Source organism: Pongo pygmaeus, chromosome 12, assembly GCF_028885625.2.
Source record: "Pongo pygmaeus isolate AG05252 chromosome 12, NHGRI_mPonPyg2-v2.0_pri, whole genome shotgun sequence".
Taxonomy (NCBI): domain Eukaryota; kingdom Metazoa; phylum Chordata; class Mammalia; order Primates; family Hominidae; genus Pongo; species Pongo pygmaeus.
Window position 1 is genome coordinate 28,413,966 of NC_072385.2, and position 23,671 is coordinate 28,437,636.

The 23,671-nt window shown below is 45.4% G+C and overlaps 1 protein-coding gene and 1 non-coding gene across 5 annotated transcripts in view; one reads left to right on the top strand and one right to left on the bottom strand.

The window, feature by feature from the left end:
• The first annotated feature begins 1,784 nt into the window (after nucleotides 1-1,784).
• Nucleotides 1,785-1,923, top strand: LOC129031034 (U4 spliceosomal RNA). The gene has a single exon (XR_008500911.1). It is a non-coding gene; the product is annotated as a U4 spliceosomal RNA (small nuclear RNA).
• An 11,303-nt stretch (nucleotides 1,924-13,226) lies between these two features.
• Nucleotides 13,227-23,671, bottom strand: part of CRACDL (CRACD like) — a 144,238-nt gene continuing 133,793 nt past the window's right edge. For 3 of the 4 annotated variants that reach the window (XM_054475682.2, XM_054475684.2, XM_054475685.2), the window contains 3 exons: nucleotides 16,743-16,930; nucleotides 15,510-15,654; nucleotides 13,227-14,054 (listed from right to left, as the gene is read on the bottom strand). In XM_054475682.2, coding sequence (XP_054331657.1) covers nucleotides 13,912-14,054; nucleotides 15,510-15,654; nucleotides 16,743-16,930 — 476 coding nt within the window. In that variant the 3' untranslated portion in view covers nucleotides 13,227-13,911. The remainder of the gene's footprint in view (nucleotides 14,055-15,509; nucleotides 15,655-16,742; nucleotides 16,931-23,671) is intronic. The other variant, XM_054475681.2, reaches the window with a different exon arrangement.

Consider the following 23,671-nt stretch of genomic DNA (forward strand, 5'->3'; position numbering starts at 1 on the left):
CATGCACCACCATGCCCAGCTAATTTTTGTATTTTTGGTGGAGATAGAGTCTCACTATGTTGCCCAGGCTGGTCTCAAACTCCTGGGCTCAAGGGATTTATCTGCCTTGGTCCCCGCAAAGTGCTAGAATTACAGGCATGAGCCACCATGCCCAGCCTAAATGTTTCTTTCTAAGAAATTGGATTTGTTAGTCTCTTTCCTCTACCTCTCAGCTCCTCTGGCCTCTGGGGGTTGGTTTACCTGCTTATCACAGAAAAAAGAGGTAATGTAAGACAGGAAATTTCATTTTTTAAAAAAAGTGTTTTAATTTTTAGTTTTTTATTTTTTGAGATGGAGTCTTGCTCTGTCACCCAGGCTGGAGTATTGTGGCATAATCTTGGCTCACCGCAACCCCCACCTCCCAGGTTCAAGCGATTCTCCTGCCTCAGCCTCCCAAGTCTCTGGGAATTACAGGCACCTGCCACCATGCCCAGCTAAGTTTTGTATTTTTCCTGGAGATGGAGTTTCACCACGTTGGCCAGGCTGATCTCAAACTCCTGACCTCAAGTGATCTACCTGCCTCGGGCTCCCAAAGTGCTGGGAGGAAATTTTCTCATGTTTCATGGTTGGGTGAGGGAGTCTCAATAGATTAATATATCAATAAATAGAGTTATAAGCCTATGTTACGTAGAATTATGTGTGCATCCACTCAAAGAATACAGAAAATAGTTAAATGTGGTTATCCTGGAGAGCAGGACTCCTTCATGGAGAGCAAGGCTTTGCTCATTTAATATTATTCTATAGCAAAGGAATCAGTTAACTATGGCCCACAGGCTGGCTGCCTCTTTTGTAAATAAAGTTTTATTGGAACACAGTCACACTCATTTGTATAAATATGTGGATGTATGAGTGTATGGATGACTTTGTGTTGATAATGGCAGAGTTGAGTAGTTGTGACAGAGACCACATAGCCTAAAATATTTGTCATTTGGCCTTTTAAGAAAAAATTTGCTGACCTCTGCTATAGACTATGATTAAAAAAAAAAAAAAACCCATATGTATGCTTCATCCTGATTTTAAAAAATTAAAGTGGGGGGTAAGTCTAAACTGCCCACTTTTCAAAGCCTATTTCCAAACCACTGTAGACTTGAACTCTAGGTTATAAAACCTCCACATAACTTCTTTTCATTCCTAAATTGTCTCTAGTCACATGTATTTGATCCTGGAACTGGAATATTCACCATATTGTTCTATTTAATATTTCCAGCTCTCAATAACAACAACAACAAAAATGTGGCATACAAAAAACCATGAAAAGCACACTCTGAAGAGATGAAGCAACCATTGGAACCAGACTCACATATGACACAGATGTTGGAGCTATCAGACATTAATTACCATTAATATGTTAAAGGACCTAAAGGAAAATGTAGACAGTATGCAAGACCAGACAGGTAATTTCAGCAGAGAAATGGAAACCATTATAAAGAATCAAATGGAAATACTAGAAACAAAACACAGTAATGGAGATGAGATGTGCTTTTGATGGGCCCATCAGTATAATTTGTAGAGCTGAGAAAAGAATAAGTAAACTTAAAGATATTACCCAAACTAAAATGCAAAGAGGAAAAAAGCAAAAAAAACTCAAGACAGTACTGATAATCCAAGAACTGTAGGACAATATCAGAAATATCAGACAGTCTAACATAAGCATAATTGGAATTCCAGAAGAAGAAGAAAGAGAAAATTAGGCAGAAAACATATCTGAGAAAAATAATGGCTGAGAACTTTTAAAAATTAGTGACAGCTTTATGCAGTGGCAGTATCATTACCAATGAGGTTTATCTGAGGTGTGATTATTGCTAATTGAAAACTTTTCCCAATACTCCACCATGATGACTTGAAATATAGTCAGCATTGGCAATTTTTGACAGTCTGTACAGACACTGAACTTTATAGTTAAAAAAAAAGAAAAAACTTAGAGACACAGAATCAAAGACCTAAGAATACCAGAGCACACCAGCAGGATAAATACCAAAAACAAAGAAACAAACATACCTACACATATCATATGTAAATTGCTGTAAATCAAAGACAAAGAGAAACTCTTGAAGGCAATCAGAGAAAATAAACATGCTATCTATTGAGGAACAAGGATAAGTATTACAACAGACTTCTGTCAGAAACCATGCAAGCCAGAACACAATGGATTAACATCTTTAAAGTACTAAAAAAAAAAAAAAAAAAAAAAAAAAAAAAGGCTGGCAATCCAAAATTCTATACCTACTTAGAATATCCTTAAAAAGATATGAGAAGTAAAAACCTTCTCAGGCAGATAGAGATTGAGGAAATTCACTGCCAGTAAACCTACTCTACCATAAATATTAAAGGTAGATCTTTAGGCCGGGTGCGATGGCTCATGCCTGTAATCCCAGCACTCTGGGAGGCCGAGATGGGCGGATCACAATGTCAGGAGATCGAGACTGTCCTGGCTAACATGGTGAAACCCTGTCTCTACTAAAAATACAAAAAAAATTAGCTGGGCATGGTGGCAGGTGCCTGTAGTCCCAGCTACTTGGGAGGCTGAGGCAGGAGAATTGTGTGAACCCAGGAGGCAGAGCTTGCAGTGAGCGGAGATCATGTCACTGCACTCCAGCCTGGGTGACAGAGCGAGACTCTGTCTCAAAATAAATAAATAAATAAATAAATAAATAAAAAATAAAGGTAGATCTTCAGGGAGAAGGAATATGATAAAGGTCAAAAAAGCATCAAAATAAAATAAATAAAAGCAAAGTAAAACATTTTTTATTTATTTATATTTCCTCTAAAAGATAACTGTTAAAAGCAAACATAGTAACAATAGAATATGTGTTTATAACATATGGAAAAGTGAAATGTATGGCAAACAAGGCACAAGAAATGGGAAGGAAGAATTGGAAATATATTTTTATAAAACCCTTACAATAACTGTGGAATTGCATAACGTTATTTGAAGGCATACTCAGATTATTTTAAAACGTATATTTTAAATGCTACAGCAAACACTAAAACTTTTTTTAAAGTATAAATGAGAAAAAATTGAGTCATAGAAATACTTTAATAGAGGGGATATTCAGTATTGATATATTAATAGAAGAGATAAAATTGAATCATAAAAAATACTTCCAGTCTGGGCAACACAGGAAGACTCTACCTATGAAAAAAAAAATTAGCCACCATGATGGCACACGCCTGTAGTTTGGGAGACTGAGGTGGGAGGATTGCTTGAGCCTAGGAGGTCGAGGCTCCAGTGAGCTGTGATTGAGCTACTGCACTCCAGATTCAATGGCAGAGTGAGACACTCACAAAATAAAATAAAATAATAGAAAAGTAAACACAGAGAAGGTTGTAAAAGAGAAAAAAACAACAAACAACAAATATAACAAATAGAAAACAGCTAGTAACATGGTAAGTTTAAATCTGACCATATCAATAACCATTTAAAATATGAATGGTCTAAACACGCCAATTAAAAGACTATGACCGAATAAAAAAGCTTGCCTCAACTTTATGCTGTCTATAATAAACCCACTTTAAAGATAAGACATACATACATTAAAAGTAAATGGATGGAGGCCGGGCATGGTGGCTCATGCCTGTAATCCCAGCACTTTAGGATGCCAAGGCGGGCAGATCACTTGAGGCCAGGAGTTTGAGACCAGCCTGGCCAACATGGCAAAATCTCATCTTTACAATTAAAAATTAAAAAAAAAAAGAAAATGGGTGGAGAACTGTACACTATGCAAACACCAGCCAAAAGAAAGCTGGAGTAGCTGTATTAATTTTAAAGTAAACTTAAAACAAGGAAGATAATCAAGAATAGAGGCATTATATAGTAATAAAGGGGTCAATTATCCAAGAAGACATAACAGTTCTCTACCTGTTTGCACCTAACCACAGAGGCTTCAAAATACCCAAGACAAAAACTAATGGATTTGAAAGGAGAAATAGAGAAATCCACAATTACAGTTTGAGAGTTCAACACTCCTCTTTCAGTAAATGATGGAATAAGTAGGCAAAAAATCAGTAAGGATATAAATGACCCAAACAACACGATCAACCAATTTGGTCTAATTAACATTTATAGGACTTTTCACCCAACAACAGCATTTCTCAAGTGTACATGGAACATTAATTAGCCAAGAACATTTGCCATATTTTGGGCGACAAAATGCCCATGTAAAGGCAATATTCCGTACAACATGTAGTTGTGGTCTGATATGTAGCTGAGAAGAGCAGGTTTGGATAGTTTCAAACAAAGTTCCTCTTTTCTTTTACCTGTCTCTGTCTTTCCATCTCTGCTGCCCTTCCACTCCCACTAAGAAACCCTGCATGGAAACATTCATGTAGCTGATTACCTTCTTTATTAATCCATTCGATAGACATTAGCTAGACACCTGCTGTGTACCAGGTGCACCACCATGCTGACGACTGACTGGGTGTAAAGTAAAAGACGGCATTGCCAGGGCTGGTGAGTGCCTTGCAAATGAAGACTGCAGCCTTCTCCAGACTGAATCAAAGCAATGTCCTGAGAAGGAGGGAGGGGCACAGAGACTGAAGGTATTGGAAACTAGGGAGAGCGAAGAGAACTAAAAATGGAAGGTGATTCTTTTTCTTTCTTTCTTTTTTGTTTTTGGAGACAGTCTCGCCCTGTCACCCGGGCTGGAGTACAGTGGCACGATCTCAGCTTACTGCAATCTCTACCTCCTAGGTTCAAGAGATTCTCACGCCTCAGCCTCTGGAGTAGCTGGGATTATAGGCACGCACCACCATGCTGGCTAATTTTTGTATTTTTGGTAGAGACGAGGTTTCACCATGTTGGCCAGGCTGGACTGGAACTCCTGACCTGGTGATCCACCCGCCTCAGCCTCCCAAAGTGCTGGGATTACAGGCATGAGCCACCACACCCAGACTCTTTTTCTTAATAAAAAGCTGTCTGCCACAAGTATCAAAAATAAGCTTGCCTTATTTGTGGCTGACCACAAAGGCTCAGAGTTGGTGGGGCCCAAGAGGTCACCTCTCCTACCCCAGACCCAGAGAGGCAACCGCAATCCTAAATGTAGACCACACTAGACTTGTATGTTAATCAGGACTGCCATAACACAGTATCCCAGACTGGGCAGCTTAAACAAGAGAAATTTTTTTTTAATAATTCTAGAGATTGAAAGTCAAAAATTAAGGTGTCAGCAGGGTTCATTTTTTCTGAGGCCTTTCCTTGGCTTGTAGACGGCCACCTCTGTCTTCATATGGTCTTCCTTCAGTGTGTGTCTGTGTCTTAATCTCCTTTTCTTCTTGGTACACAAGTCATACTGGATTAGGGCCCACACTAGTGACTTCATTTTACTTTGATTACCTCTTCAAAGATCCTGTCTCCAAATACAGCCAATTATGAGGCATTAGGTTTAAGACTTCCACATATGAATTTTGAGGGACCCAATTTAGCCTATAGTATAGCTCTGAAGCCCAGCATCCCATGGGAAGAGATCATAGAGAGAAGAGAGCTCTGAAACCCTGCTATGGCCAGTGCAGAGGTGTCCAGTGGATGCACAGAACTGTTGCCTGTAAGGGCAGCAGCTGCTGGGACCCAGGTCCCCTGCAGTCACATTCAGGGTCCCCATTGATCCAAGACATAGCTGTCTCTAGCCAGTGCCAGGAAAGCCGGCTCTGATCTTGGCCACTGTGAGTTTAGTGCCCAGCCCTATATCTTTTGTAAACTCCTCATTTCAGCACCATTGGTGGACAGTGCTCTGAGAGGACAGGGCAATTTGAGGCAGAGGCTCCGATGGGCTGCCCTACACCCAGCATTATGGCGGGCGTCCAACCACTGCCTCCTGCTCTGCCTCGTGGGAGCCTGGGCAGCCCGCACTGGCGGAAGCACCTGATTCTTACAGATGAGATGGTAAGTGGGGCGGCAGGGGTAAGTGATGAAAACAATCCCTCCGCCCCCTCCTTGGGAGAGATGGAGAATCTAAATATAAAGGCTTCTGCTCTTGAAAGATTGAGTTGAAAGATAATGCAATTTTGCATTATCCTAAGTTTGACAGCAGAATTCTTATTCCCATGGGAAATCTTTCAGGAGCACCTTGTTCTTACTGGATAGTGAGCTCAATATTGAATTTCAGTTTTTCTGCGAGTGGAATAGCAGCTGTGAAACTGGGCATTTGGCAGGGAGGGCCACTCAGGCTACAAGGCCTGCAGGTCTGGAGGCCTCTGGCCTGCCTGCACACCTTCAGGGTGCTCTCTGGAGAGACGGGACTCCTGGGGCACACCCTAACCACCAGCCCGGCTGCTGCTGTTTCTAGTCACCCTCTGGACGTCACACACACCTCTCTTTTCTTTCCATGCGAATAAGGAAAATTTCCCAATAGAGAAGGCAGGAAGGAAGCTAGACAATGCATAGAAAGCAAATGTCACCCAACACACATGTGTTCAGCCTGCATTATTTCTGCTATTTGATCTAAAAACACCTATGCACTACAGATTATTTCCATCAATCAAGGGATAAATATTTCCCTCCACACAGGAATTCAACAGAACCAACTGAAGGGCTCAGGGGTGGGGTTGGGGAAGCAGATGTGTACGGGGCCCAGAAGGGCTGTCTTCTGACTGGCTGGTTCTGCATGGCTGCCTTCTGGTAATAAAAAGCTGTCAAAGCATTCTGGACAATGACATTCTACATAAAAGCCTAGTTGGAAGACTTTCTGAATGATTACTTCTTGGTAATAAATAGCAAGAAGAGCACTATATAAAATGCCCCTGCCTTAGATAGTACCTGTTGTAGTTCTAGATGCAGAGTGGCTCCAGGCTGGAGAGGCCGCTTAGTTCAGACTTCCTCCGAGGGTGAGGATCCATGTAGCATCCTGGAGGGGTGAGGTCCTCCGCCAGCCTGCACCCTCAGGTGCCAGAGAGCTCACTCCTGACCAGACATCCTGTCCTGCACTGAACAGCTCTCACAGTTAAAACATGTCTTTCTTTGTCCTCTCAAACATTCATTTATGGTCCTGGTTTGTTCCCTGTGGCGTTATACAGAATAAGTCCATTTTTTCTTCCTCTTTCCTTCCAACAGATGCTGTTGAAACCTCTCCTCCCTCCCCTGGGTCCCTCTGAGCTAAGCTGCTCGCTTCTGTGAAGTCTCACCCACAGGAGACTTTCTCGCCTGCCATCCTGGTTGTCCTCACTTGAACCGTCTCTAGAAGTTAAGGATTTGTATGGGGGGTGGGGTGTGCATATCACTTCCGCCTACATTCCAGGAGACAGGACTTGATTATAGGCTTAGGCAGATGTGTGTGTTGGGTGGGAGGGGGCTGAGGCTGGTGATGTGGTTCCCAACTGGGCATCTGCTTCCAGAACAACTCCATACCATGCGAGGGGACCACAGGTGTTTGAGGTATGCCTCCAGCTATCTCTGCTGCACAGCCTGAGACAGCCTGCCGTTCGGGAGGTGTTAAATAACATTTTCTCATACTGTGCTTATGCTTATATTCTTAACCCCAGCTAAAATGTTAACTTTAAAACAAGTAAGGATTTTTCACTTAACGATCCAGAAAAATAATATGAAAAACCTATTGCTGTGTAACAAATTATCCCCAATCGTGCTGACTTAATAATACATGCAGTTTCAGTGGGTCAAAGTTTGGGAGCACCCCCGCCGGGCAGTCTGATCTGAGGTTTCTTGTGAGGCTGCTGTCAGTGTGTCAGCTGGGTTGCAGGCCTCTGAAGGCTTGACAGGGGCTGGCGGGGCCCATTCCAAGGCGGTTCACCCACTTGGCTGGTGGGAGGCCTCAGCCACCAGCACCAACTTGCTGGCCATCGAGCTGTGTGGGCATCTCCACAGGCTGCCTGAGTGTCCTCGAGATACAGGGACTGACTTCCTTCAGAGTGAATGGTCCAAGAACATGCAAGGCAAATGCAGCTGTGTCTTTCATGGCCTAGCTTCAGACAGCACATATCTTCCCATCTGCTAACTGTTCTGCAGTTAGAAGTGAGCACTCTGTCTGTCCCACACTCAAGGGAAGGGGAATTAGGCTCCACACGTTGAAGAGAGGACTGCCACGGCATTTGTGGACATACTTTGAAATGCCTAAAATATTTCCATTTCAAACCTCCTCTATAGAAATATTTTTCTGTCTTTTCCCCCAGAATCTAATATAATAATTGCTGTCTTTGAATTTTTTTCCTCAGTTTTCCATTTAACAGTGATGCAAATCTAGAGCCCACCTCACTGGCTGCATTTTTCTTAAAATGTCAGGGGTACCTCTATTTGCTCCCTGTTTTTTCTTCTTCTCAATGACTCTCTGCCTATGAAATAGACGAGCACCCTCTCTGAAGTGTGCACAAAGAAGTCTGGGTTGTCCTCATGTGGGCAGCCTCACCCGAGTCAGAAATGGTGATGGTCTCAGGGACAGGCTTATCCAAACCTGGATGGAGTATGGAGGAGGACTCTCTTCAGGGCCATTTGCATTGTCAGTCCTATAAGATGGATTTTTTTTTGAGAAGCGTGGCAACTCAGGATGAATGGAATCACAAGAACCATAGATCCTGTTGCTGGTGGTTTTAAGCACTCATCAAAGCATAGCCTTGAATGAGGTGGAGAACATTTTACTCATCACATTCTCCGTAGTGGGATGACTCTATTTGTTCTGAAGACATTCTCTGTTAAGCTGCTTGGAGTGATGTATGAGGGAGAGCCCAAGGCAGGCCTGATGTGCCTAAGACAAACAAGGGAAATTTGTCCTGCTAGGCAGGGGGAGCTGTGGGACTAGGAAGCTAGGGAGGGCCATGTCCCTCAGGATGCGTCCCCTCCTTGTGACCCTAGTCCCAATTATTTAACGGGTTTGACCAAGACACAGAATGCAGATACACATGGAGTTATTCTGCAGACTGCTGAAGGGGCCAAGTTCTGGGGAAAGAGATCAAAACTTCCAAGAATGCACAAGTTCCAAGTGCAAAGGAGACAGTAGAAACAGAAGACCCAGGAACCAGGGGGAAAGCTTTGGATTTCCCAAGCATAGAATCTGCTGGCATGCAAGTTGATGTTACCTTGCTCTTCAGGGGAAAGGAGACTCCTGGGGTATCAATCATATATATGGGCTGTCAGAGCGCTGTACACCCAAATAACGTCACACACCCTTCTCCCTGAATAACAAAGCTCTGCACTAACACTCAAGCCAGGGTAAGGAAAATGGGCCAGTGTCCACATCTAGCCAGGGCAAGCACATGACCATGTCATCGTTAGAGTGGCTCCCCCTTATCAGCTGGATCAAAACGTGGGGCTCCTATTTCCAGGAACAACAAAAGCAGCCTGCAGGTGTGGGTGCTTCATCCTTGTCTGAATCTCTGGACGGTGAGGTGTGCTTCAGAAAGACCTGCTTCAGCAATTTTCCCTTCTCTCCTACAAGTCTATTCCTATCCACACGTAAACCTGCTCTTGTATCAAATGAATAGGAAAATCTTCTCTTGCCCCCAGCTACTGCCATTTCTTCTGCTCCTATTCATGTATGAGTAAAATTTCTTGGAAGTTGGTTATAGCTGATGTAGCTACAGGCTGGCCAGCTTTGATCTACTCTACCTGTGCCTCCACCCCCACTTTTCCACAGAAAGCGCCCTTGTCAAGCCACCTATGGCTTTTGTGTTCCCAAGCCAATGGCCGCTCTTGTTCTCATCTGGTTGGATCTCTCAGCAGATCCCACTCTCAGCAGCAGATCCCACTCTCAGCAGCAGATCCCACTCTCAGCAGCAGATCCCACTCTTAGCAGCAGATCCCACTCTCAGCAGATGCCACTCTGAGCAGATGCCACTCTCAGCAGATCCCACTCTCAGCGGGTCCCAATCTCAGCGGATCCCACTCTCAGCAGATCCCACTCTCAGCGGATCCCACTCAGCAGATCCCACTCTCAGCAGGTCCCTCTTGACACTGCTGATTCTTCCCTCTTCTTTCCAACACTTTTTCTTGCCTCGCTCTTGCTTTCCCTCTTCCTTCACAGACCCTTTTAACAACTCTAGATCCCTAGTGCAGGAATGTCCTAGGATCAGTCCTCCCACCCTGTTCTCCCTTGTCTAGACCCCTGAATTCCCATTCTATCCAAATGCTGATGACCTGCAATTGTATAACCTGATATTTCCACTTAGATGTCTAATGGGAATCTCAGATTTAAGATGTCCAAACTGAACTCCTTTCTGTGAATCTCACCCTCCACGCCCATTTCTGTGTTACCACGACTCACCTAGAAGCTCCAACCAAAAATCTGGGTGTCATCTCTACCTCCACCCTTTCCTTCTCATACCAACCATATCAAACCCACCTGCATGTTGGATTTGATGCTAACTTTATTATTTTTGAGATGGAGTCTCATTCTGTTGCCCAGGCTGGAGTGCAGTGGTGTGATCTTAGCTCACTGCAACCTCTGCCTCCCAGGTTCAAATGATTCTCCTGCCTCAGCCTTCCTAGTAGCTGGGATTACAGGCATGCACCATCACACCTGCCTATTTTTTTTTTGTATTTTTAGTAGAGGCAGGGTTTTACCATGTTGGCCAGGCTGGTCTGGAACTCCTGACCTCAGGTGATCCACCCGCCTCAGCCTCCCAAAGTGTTGGGATTACAGGCATGAGCCACCGCACCCGGCCTGACGCTACCTTTAAATTGTGGTTTGAATCCATCTACTTCTCTCCACCTCTAGCATTACCTTAGACTAGGATACCATGATCATTTTTATAATTAGATCACTTCAAGCAAACCTTTCACTAACCACCCAATCTCACGTACTCCTTCAACCATGATCAAGACCTTCTGTTTTAGACTTGTCATTGAACTTGTTACTATTTTTACTTGGGGTTTTGTGGTATGTTTTATATTTATTTATTGTCCCCCCCCCATACCCAAATAAGACAGGTGTGGCACAAGGTTAGCCGGTTACTTGTTTGTTCATCAGCTGTCCTTAGGCCCTCATAGAATGCAGGCACTACAGCGTCACCTGAACGAGGTGAAGGAATGAATGAAAATACCACATAGTTGAGGCAGGTGCTCACGATTTAAAATTATAAATGCCTCACCCTCCCTTTTTCCAGTCTGTCTAAGGAATTAAAGGATGAGGTGTCCCTAGGACATAAGAACCCCCAAGGTCAAGTTCAGTGCTCTCATGTCTGGGTTGTCTTGGAGACCACAGATTCACCACTGCACCAGTGCTTTTTATTTTTAAATTTTTTTTTTCTGAGATGGAGTGTTACTCTGTCGCTCAGGCTGGAGTGCAGTGGTGTGATCTCAGCTCACTGCAACCTCCACCTCCCGAGTTCAAGCAATTCTCCTGCTTCAGCCTCCTGAGTAGCTGGGATTACAGGCACCTGCCACCATACCCAGCTAATTTTTTTGTATTTTTAGTAGAGATGGGGTTTCACCATGTTGGCCAGGCTGGTCTCAAACTCCTAACCTCAAGTGATTCGCTGCACCAATGCTTTTCAAAAATTGGGATGTTGGCTGGGTGGAGTGGCTCATGCCTGTAATCCCAGACTCTGGGAGGTTGAGGCAGGAGGATTGCTTGAGCCCAGGAGTTCAAGACTAGCCTAGGCAACATAGTGAGACCCCATCTCTACAAAAAAAAGAAAAAAAAAATAGAAGATTAGCCAGGTGTGGTGGTGCACATCTGTTGTCTCAGCTACTTGGAAGGCTGAGGTGGGAGGATTGCTTGAGCCCAGGAGCTCAAGGCTGCAGTGAGCTGAGATTGCTCCACTGCACTCCAGTCTGGGGGCAGAGCGAGACCCTGCCAATAAAATAAAATAAATAAAATATAAAAATGGGGATGTTACTCGAAGGTAAGTGTTTAAAAGCATGGGCCTTGGAGTTACTTTCCAGGTGCATTACCTGCTGTGGGATCTTAACCTCAATGTGCCTCAGTTTCCTCACCTGCAAAGTGGACATAAGTACTTACCCTCAAAGGACTGTGCAGAGGATTCTAAATTACATATGAAATACAGAGCAGTGGCTGGCTCAGTAATTGTTCCCCCGTCTTTCTTCTTAGGAAAACCAGGGCTGGTAATTCCTTGCAGGCTTTTACCATCTCTGCTGCCACTCTGGACTTCCGACATCCCCAAATTTCGGCCAACGTCTCAGCTGTTTACGACAGAAGGGTCACCATCTCCATGCTGAAAGTGGCAACTGCAGGGCCACACCCTAGTGAATTCTCCCAGTGTCCTAAAAATGGCACCCTTCTAACTCACCAGGCGTCAGAGAGAATTAAACCAAGTCCTCAAATACACAGAGAATATCAGCATCTGCTTGAACAAAACCAAACCAAATACTTTTGATCTTGCAGTGAAATCTGCTGCCTCAAAACGGTTCATCTGGTCATCTGCTGAGGAGAAATGATGGTTTGGGGGTAATAATAGCCAACATAATTTTTGCCAGTTTAAACAATTCACAGATGCCTCGGCTTTGGAAGCAAGGCTAGATGGATGGAGTTCTTGTGTTAGAGCATATTCACCATGGAATTCAGTATTGACATTCTCTAAGAGAATGCAATTAGTAAATCAATTCGGTTGGGAAAAAAACTGACCCAGCACTTTCTCAGTGAAGGTAGGCTCAATCAATTTGTGTAGTACTAACAGCTAGAAAAATAATATTCATGAAGATGGAAAATACAATAAAAGTAGCAAGGCCCTAGGGTATATAAAATCAAATTATAGTATATTATGAAGTTGTACTGATTCTGATGGCTAAATGCCCCAGCTATACGTACTCCCATGGAGATTACCTTGTTCAAAGGAACAAATTGGAACTGTTTTAAACAGTAAAGAGGCATTATGTAACCAAGACAATTCTGAGATTTCAAATATGTTTTCCTTCTGCTGGTTTTCCACATTCCACATTCCACATTCATGGGTCATACTGGCTGATGCACTGGCAACCCAGCTTTCAACAGAAATATGCAGGTTCAATTGATTAGATGCTAAAGAATGATAACTTCTAAGGAAATTTTATATATTTAGTATGTCGTACTAAATAGATGAAAAGAGTTAAAACCCTACATTACCGTCTGTCTTCCAAAATTCTCACTGGGGGAAAAAAAACCCTCAAAAACTCAAATTCCACAATTAACCCAATTCAGAATTTTAAATGAGGCATGTATGAAGCAAAACCCTATTCATTGCATTTAACTCAGCACTGGAGGATGTTCTCTAAATCTGAGTAGAAATAACATTTACACTTAGCACAGAGGCATGTTTGAAACCTTTTATTAAACAGGCAATGCATTGTGCAGTGGTTAAAGACACAGATGCCTAGTGGAAAAGTTTAAAAATTATTTTTGGAAACAGTCTATGAATTGATGAACCCTGCCATGTTCCTTCATCTCCTTCTCAGAGTGGCTGTCGTTAGGAAAACAGATTGTTTTATAGCTGCTCTTGGAAATGGCATCCCTGTTTTGCCATGAATGTCATGCCTCGTAGTAAACATGAAAGAAGACAGGATCCACAGGCAAGACAGCGACCAGAGACATGGGCTGATCTCAGCTGGAAGCACAGATGTCCCTTCTCCTAGAAGGGCTTCTCTTCTGGCCTTTGCCGGGTGTCCTATTTATGTGTCCAATTTCATTTCTATTTTCTTCCTTGTCTGAGGCTTCTTTATCAAGGGAATTCTAAAAGACACATTCGTACCTTTGGGCACAGGAACTGGTTCCTGGACTTTTTCAGTGTTGTTCTTGTTTCTGGGCCCTCTGGCCCAGGAGTATGGCTGTGTGTTTATCCTCTTTGTTTTGCCTGGTTCCTTCCTCTTCCCCAAGTTCGTCATAACTTGAGATAAAATCAGTCTTTAAGTTTCACAGTTTGTTTGCCACGATATACTGGCAGTTTTTAACTAAGTGGCTTCTCAGGGTAGTGAACATGCTTTATCAGCACACTGCTCACCTATTTTATAATCTGGGGCATGTCACTCCAAGCTTGAGATTTCTTTCTGGCAAGTTCCATCCAGGATGGCTGATCTGTACTGGCATAACTGGCTCTCTTCAACTGATGCAATTCCTTCTCCATCATCACTGCAGACTGAGCTGCTTGGAAGGGAGACAAAAACAACAGAAACATGAGCAGTGACTTTGAATTTTCCCTTAAGCCTCTTGTGTTTCTCAAACTAGACATCGAGGTCTTAACTGTGTTCTCGAACATAAAATTCAATAATATGTCAACATGTAAGGAAGATTTGGGCCTAGAATATGTCATTTATGTGATAAAAAGACTTACGAGCAAGCTCAAACAATTCTGGCAATGCAATGAGGTGAGAGAGACTTTGGAAATAAAATGGCAGGAGCTCTACAGATGGGCTGCAGCAATGTCCCTCTACTTAAAACTACTGAACTGAACTGTGCACTTAAAAATGGCTAAGATGGTAAATTCTGTTATGTGCCTTTACCATAATTAAAAACATATAAAAATTTATATATATATATATATATATATATATATATTTTTTTTTTTTTTGAGACAGAAGTCTCACTGTGTTGCCCAGGCTGGAGTGCAGTGGTACAATCTCAGCTCCCTGCAATCTCTGCCTCCCGGGTTCAAGCGATTCTCCTGCCTCAGCCTCCCGAATAGCTGGGATTACAGACATGTGCCACCATGCCTGTCTAATTTTTGTATTTTTAGTAGAGATGGGGTTTTGCCATGTTGGCCAGGCTGGTCTCGAACTCCTGACCTCAGGTGATCTGCCCAACTTGGCCTCCCGAAGTGCTGGGATTACACGCATAAGCCATGGCGTCCGGCCTAAAAATTTTTAAATACTGATACATGCAACAACAAGGGCATATCTTGAAGACACTATGCTCAGTGAAAGACGCCAGATATAAAAGGGCACATACGTTAGGATTCTATTCATTAGAAATGTCCCCAAAAGGCAAATCTATAGAGACAGAGTAGATTAGTGGTTGCCTAGAGCTAGGAGTGGGAGTGGGAAGTGACTGTAAACGGGCATGAGGTTTCTCTTTAGTGTGAGGGAAATACTGTAAAATTAGATTTTCATCATAGTTGTGCAACTCTGTAAATACATACATGCTCACTGTCAATATACAGTTGTCCCCTGGTGTATGCAGGGGGTTGGTTCTAGGACCTCTCCCACCTGCATATACCAAAATCTGTGAATACTCAAGTACTGCAGTCAGCCCCGTGGAACCCGCACATAAAAAAAGATGGCCCTCTGTTTTCTCAGGTTTCACATCCTGAGGATAGGATACAGGTAATTTTCCATCTGGGTTTGGTTGGAAAAAAGTCAGCATTTAAGTAGACTTGTGCAGTTCAAACCCGTGTTGTTTAAGGGTCAACCTTATACTTAATGAACTGTACACTAAAATGGATGAGGAGTTTTATGACACGTAAATTATATCTCTGTAAGAGCTGTGTAGAATACTCAATGTTGCAAGTAATTTACAAAAACCAAACCAAACCAAAACTCAAACTGCAGGAAGGACCCAGGAAAATGATTTCAAAGTATGTGGTAATGTTTGCAGATTTCATACCCAAGTTCTGATGGGACAATGAGATTCCTCTTTGCAGCCCCTGCTTGAGGTTGAGCTTTGCCCCCTGCTTCCGGTCCACAGCAGGCTTCACAGGGGTTATCAGGAAAGACTTGCTGCGGACAAAGTCAGCTTGCTTCACAGGCTCCTGTTGGGACATAAGACACATGCTGCCAAGTTACCAGTGGTTCAGACAGGGGCAAACACAACCAAAGTGAAGGAGCTGCAAAGCTGCTCGTCCAAGATGCCTGCGCTGCTGGCACTTTCTCGGGAGGGCGCGCTGGTGTCAGCTCACTAACACCAAGTGGTCAGATGCTGGCGCTCAGACCAGTATGCGGCCTTATCCTGGCACACACGTGCATCATGGCTTCCTTCCTGTCCCCACACCTGGCCTCAGTGCCAGATGGCAGGGATTCCATTTGAAAGTCAAGATTTGTTTAGAAATCATTTTGTGATTTTTATGACAGTTGGTATAGTTATAGATGTCCCAAGCTGGTTATTATTTGTTTTCTAAATTCCCCATGCCTGCATGAAGGTCTTCAAGTCTGGGTATAGTTGAGGTTCTGGTTAAAACGAGGGGAAGCAGGTCCTACTGCAGGCTCAGGCTCTCTTCCCCACATGGCTGAAACACACAGATTCATCATGGTGCTATTGGGGGGATACAAAAATTGCGAGTCTCGGCCTGATTCTAGGCATAGTTGTTTGGGTTGGTGAAAGCTGCCTTCAGTTCAGAGTACAAAATGGAACCGCAGGTTCCAGCCCTGCAGCCCCAGGTGAGGAATGAGGAGCTCCAGCATGTGGCTGGTGGAGCAGCAAAGAGCAGGGCTCGCTCCTCACAGCATGATAAGCTGGGATGGAGCTGTTGACATCATTGCTGTGTGTCTAACACAGAAGTTATTTTAACCTCCTTCCATTTTTCTAGATGCTGAGCTGCTGTGTTGCCAAGGTGGCAGGGAGTAGAGAGCTGTCTGCACTGCCTAAGTGATTCACGTGCTTCTCTGCATCCCCAACAGCTCAGCATATGCAAAGGCAGGCAGAATGCTCCACCACGGAGGTTATGATTTGGCAAGTCATTTATTTTGCTTCATTGGCCCTTGACCACACATCCACAACCATCACAGGTGACGGTCCCTGTGACACCCATGCAGGACATGTGGTCCTTACGGGGTCCTCACCCCAGTCCCAGCTGGCTGCTCCCTCCTGCACCCACAGAACGGAAGTATTTGCTCTAAGCACCTGGGCTCTCTCAGGCACCTTGGCTTGCTTTCCTGGTTCCGACTTCAGGGTCCGTGCCCCAGGCTTGTCTTCCTGGTTGGGTGGCTGGTCCAAGGTCCCTCTCCGCTTCTGCCTAGTGACGGTGATCCAGGGTGGCGCAGGCTGCCCATCAGCTCCAGGCCCTGTTGCTGCAGGCAGCAGACTCTTTTCTGTTGGGTAAAGGCACAAGATTATAGAAACAGTCCTATTCCCTCTTCGGTTTCACCCTTTGTGTCTCCCGCACAGAGAACACTACTGCTTTGGTTCAGGGTTGCAGGGGGTCTGGGAGAGGATTACTTTCTTTAGGGGCTTTGTTTTCTTATTAAAGATGCATCAGAGAGATTATGCTCCTCTAGTCTGAGCCCCCCAAAATTAAATGCAACTGCTTCTATAGGGTCGGTGTGTACTTTAAAGCCAACTTCCTCCTAGGAATCCTTTCTGGAAGGAGATAAAAATAAGCACACAAATAGATAAAATTTCTTTAATATAATCCTGTCATTTTGGACCAGTATGTACTGGTCCAAATGCTGATTCCTGCTCAAATGCTGTAGACACACTATTAATCTCTTGTCTTCTAAAAACTGTGAGCATAACCTTCCCTTTCTGGAGAGAGTGACACCAAAAACTGTCACAGTTGCTTTCCTTAATGTTCCAGAGAGAAAAGAAATAGTGCCTTTGAAACCATATAGAGTTGGCCAGGTGCGGTGGCACATGCCTGTAATCCCAACACTCTGGAAGGCCAAGAGGGGGGTGGATCACCTGAGGTCAGGAGTTCGAGACCAACTTGGTCAACATGGCAAAACCCTGTCTCTACTAAAAATACAAAAATTAGCCGGGCGTGGTGGCGCATGCCTGTAGTCCCACCTACTTGGGAGACTGTGGCAGGACAATCGCTTGAACTTGGGAGGTGGAGGCTGCAGTGAGCCGAGATCACGCCATTGCACTCCAGCCTGGACAAGAGTGAGACTCTGTCTCAAAAAAAAAAAAAAAAAAAAAAAAAAGACACCATATGTTTTGTTGAATCTCCTTTCATATTTATTGTGCTTGTCTTTGGGTGGTGAAATTGTGGGTCATTCCCCTCCTCTTACATTTCAACTCTTCTGTATTTTCATATTTTCTACGATAAGAATTTATTACCTTCATCAATAGAAAAAAGAAATCTGTGGATTAAATAAGTGGCTTTTCTTTTTTTTTTTTTTTGAGACAGGGTCTCACTCTGACACCTAGGCTGAAGTACAGTGGTGCAATCAAGGCTCACTGCAACCTCCGCCTACCAGGCTCAAGTGATCCTCCCACCTTGGCCTCCTGAGCAGCTGGGATTACAGTCATGCACCATCACGCCCAGTGAATTTTTTGTAGAGATGGGGTCTCGCCATGTTGCCCAGGCTGGTCTCAAACTCCTGAGCTCAAACAATCCGCCTGCCTCAGCTTCCCAAAGTGCTGGAATTACAGGCGTGAGCCACCTCCCCTGGCCAATAAGTGGCTCCTTACAGGTACATCAAAAGCATAGAACCCAAGGTTCCCCATGAGCCTGCTTCTGGATGTTTGCCTGCCACGGGATAAAACAAAGGCTGAAACTGATCTCCAACCACCTGGCACCTCTCCTCGGTTCCCTTCTACACAGTGTGCCTGAGTCAGCCGGGTGACAACAGCACTGTTTCACAGCAACACATGCAGATGTCCAGGAGGAGTTAGTCATTGTTCTCTGTGGCCTGATGTATTCCACCCCTTGCTCTGGTGTGCAGAGGATATTACTAACTTTGCCTTTGTTTCTGCTTCCAGTTCAGGCTGGAATTCTTTTCCCTTAGTGCCCTGGTCAACAAGGAGGTGCAAGCCGGGTGGCCACTGCTTTGCAAGCTACAGTCTCTTGCTGGGGGTGAGAAGAGCCTTCAGCCTCATACATCCAGGACCTGCCCTGGCCCTGGCAGCCGGGGACAGCTCCCACTTCTTTTTCTGGCTGCCCCCTGGGGCCTCCACCTGATTGGCCCCCTGGGAATCCTGCTCCACCTCTTGGACTCATCCTACCCCTTTTCTGACTCTTCAGTCTCTCCCACTGACTTCTTCCCTGCAGCTTTGCAGAATGCTTGGGTCTTCCATAGCTTGAAAGAAGTCTCCACGGAGCCTCACTGTTCCCCGAAGGCCCAGTTCTCCCTCCTCCTCTACCCTTAGCTCAAATGGCCTCTGCCTACGTCTCGTCAGCCAGTTGCTGAACCAGCCACGAGTTGACACCACTCCTTCCATCCTCCCAACCACCCAACCCCAAATCCCAAGGTCAAGCCTGGTCCTCAACCTGCTTCACCCCTGCAGCTCTGACGTGGCTGCACATCCTCTCTGGGGGAGCCTGTCCTCCTGGGGCATCCCTCCAGCCTCTGAGGCCCTTCTCCAGGTCCTTGTCTGACTTTTTTTTCCTAACCTGGAACTCCTGCTTGCTCCTGACCCTCAGCTGTCATCGCTTCCTCCCAGTGTTCTCTCTTCTACTCCTGATCCAACAGGCAGAATTGCTGAAATTACTAATACTTCCTAGTGTAACAATCCAGCCCTACTTTCTATTCCTAGCCAGAGCCCAGCATTTCTATTCTCCTGTTTCACCTTTCTTTCTTCTTCCCATTCATTCAGTGTTTGCTATGAGCAAGGACTACCTTATATTTGAGGTGGGAAAATAAACAACAAATCGTTCCTTCAAAAAGCTCAAAGTCTAGTTGGGGAGACAAGACACAAACAAGTAACTGTGGTAGAAACTGGAAAATGCTAAAATTTACAAAGGGCTATGCGGACACAGGGCCTAACACTGGTAAGTGGGAGTAGGGGTGCCTTCTGGGTTGGGATCTGGAGAACAATCTTCCAGGCTGGGATTGGGGGCAGGTGGAGGAGTTGTGTAAACCAGCCCCAAGGAAGGGTCTTTTCTGTCTTTTTTCTTTTTCTGTCCATAATGGGGACACTGTGGGGGTTTTAAACCATGGGCTCACCCTGAAGGTTGTGTGGAGAATCAGTCTGACTGCAGAGGGAAGAGAGGCTGGGAAGCTAGGAGGGAGGCTGTGGCCACAGCTTAAGAGAGGTGACAAGGGCTTGGATATCTTGTTCTAGAATCCTCCCCACTGGTTCACCAGGGTCCCCAGACACTACCTCCTCCATGAAGTCTGTTCTGGTCAGTCTCTCTCCTAAGTCCTCTGTAACCTCTCGAGACACTTGCCTCACTATGTTTGGTACTAGACATGTTTGCTAGCTGACCATCTACCCAACTGAAGTATGCCTTTGGTCATAAGCATTTCTTATCTACCGAACAAACACACGCCACAGACTATGTACCAGATACAGTTCTAAATGCTGAGCTTGGCAAGAGGTAAATTTTCCTTTCCTTACATCAAGAGCATGCTGGCAGAATTCCATCCCAAGCACAGAAGGGTCACCTGCTGCTGCCTGTCTGTGGGGTAGGAATGCTTCCAGCTGTACTGTGTGTTTTAAGTGTGTGTCTGTGTTCACATGCAGACCCACAGGAGTGGGTGGGTGCCCTGGCTGGGCCAGGCCATGCTGCTGTGGGATAAGGCAACCTGCAATAGCAGCGTCACCAAGCAGTGGGCCAGCTTATGACCACACCACCATTTCTCTCCTTTCTGGTTCCTGCCTCTTTCCCTGCAACTGCTGGCTTCTCCTTTTATTCTGTATTCTCTTCTTTCTCACCTTTTTCCTTGTCAGGAATGCAAGAGGGCCCTTGTAATCTCCAGACCCTGTTACAGGCACTGTCCAGGGCCACCCTCATGGGCAGAGGAGTGGAGGAATGGCAAATGGGGGTCTAGACACCAGGAAAAAGGGAGAGAATCCACTCCAGCTCCCTAATGTAGTTCACAGATGCCTGAGATTCCACCTGGAGCCTCTCAGCAGGTAAGCTGAGAAAGGGATGATGGGCTGAGCATCACCTTCCACAGTGCTGAGCCTCAGAGAAGCTGTGCCTTTGTCCCCAGTGAGCACAGGCAGAGCAGCTGTGTGATGAGCCACTCTGCTCTGTGGCAGGGGCCTAGGAGGCCTCTCTGAACTGTATGCTCACCTTCCGTGCTTGGCACCCACACTGGGAGTGTAGGAGCTCTGGGATCTGTGCCATACTCCACCTGGGGTGGGCAGGAGAAGGAGCTAAAGCCCCTGGCGATGTGCAGGGTAAGGCAGGCTTCAGAGGCCAAAGACCTTACAACGTGACCACTCAAGCATGAACATTCAGGGTCAAGACTGCATCATAAAATAGCTTGAGATTAAACATGTTCAAAATGTCATTAATCCCAGGATAATGTAGATGTGGCCTCAGTTCAGATAAATCGGTTGAAAACACTCTTTTGTTTACCTCTTCCTGCCTCCATACAAAGACAACCTTAATCTCCCAGGGATTTGGCTAAAGACTCTGACATCTCAATTTCTCCTCTCCAACTGGCAAAGAGTTTAAGCTGTCAAGTGTGCCTGGGTTTGCAACAAACAGCCCAGGAGCATTTCTCACAGACCAGGGACCAGCAATTCCGGGTCTGTATCTGTGTGATCACCTTTGTGGATTGTGGAAGAGGCTGATTCCCCGTGCAGCTGCCCTGGGAGGAAAGGTAGCAAGTTTGGTTTGCTGCAGAGCAGATGCAGCATGACACCTCTGAAGGCACAGTACATGGGGTACAGGAAGCCAGGACAGCCACAAAGCTCCCCTAGTTTAACTCATAGGAAAACAACTTTTGATCAGAGAAAATATGTTGTCATTTAAGGATAGGATTCCTTCAAAGGAGCAGGTGGTAAGCTTGCTCTTCTCCAGATTCCTCCTTCTCCTTAACATGGCCCTGCAGTCCAGGATTGATTCTGAAAAGGACATTGCTCCAGCACTAACTTCTGAGGGCTCCTGCTCTTGGGGTTGGGCTCAATGGGCTGTGCTAATGAAGAATGCTTCCTCCCTGGGGCCAGGGCAACGGAGCTGCTAATGATGTGGCCCTGGGGCCTGCAGAGCTAGTTTAGGGCCCCAGGCTAGTGCTCTTGGGCAACTTCCAGGACCTCCCTGAGACTCGATTTCAGTGTAAAATGAAGAAACAGAAGTCTCTACACCTCCCAGTCTGACTGTAACGATTCCATGAGATAACCCACTGTCTACACCTCCTGCTGTGGTTATGAAGATTTCTTGACATAACCCACTATCTATACTTGCCAGTGTGGTGTGAAGATTCCATGACATAATCCACGACCTATGCCTCCCAGTGTGGTTGTGAAGTGAAATATCCACTGTCTATACCTCTCAGTGTGGGTGTGAAGATAAGTGAAATATCCACTGTCCCTCTTGGTGTGATTGTGAAGACCCGGTGAAATATCCACTGTCTACACTTCCCAGTGTGGTTGTGAAGATTCTGTGAGAGAATCCAGGGAAAGCCCTTAGTGGTGTTAGCTGCTGCCACAATTGTTGCTGTTGTTATGTGGTTGTTGCTAGTGTTGTTATCATTGTTCCCGCTGGAGGAGGGGTGGAGAATTTTGGTCAAACCTTACCCTGGAGCTGATGGAGACCAGACAGCCATTCTGCCATGACAACGAGCCCTCATGGCTGTTGCGATAAGAAAACCACAGCAAGCACTGGGTTGTAGCCCAGCCTCTTGCAGGGCCAGGCAGCCAGGCTGACTCTTGGCTCCCTGAGAACATCGTCCACGGGTTCTAGCAGACCATCTCAATGCTGTATGTGCCAGTCTGCCTGCAAGCCCTGTAAGGGCAGGCGCCTCATCCTGGTCATGTCTGCCACAGCGTATGAGAGCCAGCGGGTCTGATCGGGGCTGCCCTGCTGGTGCTGCATCATGGAGGAGCCTGGCCCAAGCCACACCAGTGTGCACCGCAGTCCCACTATCCACAGTGGCACTCTCTCCTCCATGCACACGCTGTGTGTTACGGCGAGCCTGACCATCCTGGATGCAGGACACACTGCCCGAGATGAGAGCCGTTTTCATCTGCATTCCCAGGAATCACTCTTAAAATACCCCCTCACATACAGAACTCTCCTGTAGGAGAGGACCACAAAGTTTTCAGACCCACATTTGGCATTATTACTGAGCTATTTGTATTCGGGAAGATCTAAAATGAACCATTTCAAAAATCCTCAATGTTAAACCATTTCTAGAGATGTTCAACTACACCTACGTGGGACAGATTCATCTCATCACTTCATTTTGACTTTCTGATAGGTGACGGTTAGTCCTTTTAGTGCCTATTAAAATTCAGCCTTAAGGTATTGTTTTTTCCTTCAGAAGAACTTCTGTTATGACCAGTTGAGGGGGCCAGGGTAGGACCCCAATGGTGGACCACAGCCCGTATGACACTAGGGACGCAGCTGTTAAGTCTGGAAGCTGAGGGCTGTCAAGGACAGTCTCCTGAGAGGCAATCAGCTGTAGGACAATGTAAATTCCCAGGTTGCTTGCCTTTTGGCCGAGGATATAAAGCACAGGCTCTGCCTTAAGGTAAGGCAACAAGATTTCCAGGCCTCTGAAAAATTTGGTATACGGTGTCCTTTCTGAAGCAGCAACTTTTTCAGCCTCCCGAGTAGCTGGGACTAAGGTGCAAGCCACATGCCTGACTAATTTTTTTTTTTTTTGAGATGCAGTCTCGCTCTGTTGCCCAGGCTGGAGTGCAGTGGTGCAATCCAGTTCACTGCAAGCTCTGCCTCCCGGGTTCAAGCGATTCCCTTGCCTCAGCCTCCCGAGTAGCTGGGACTACAGGTGTGCGCCACCACACCTGGCTAATTTTTTGTATTTTTTAGTAGAGACAGTGTTTCACCATGTTAGCCAGGATGGTCTCGATCTCCTGACCTCGTGATCCACCCGCCTCGGCCTCCCAAAGTGCTGGGATTACAGGCATGAGCCACTGCGCCCAGCCATGCCTGGCTAATTTTTTAAAAATTAATTTTTGTAGAGATGGGGTCT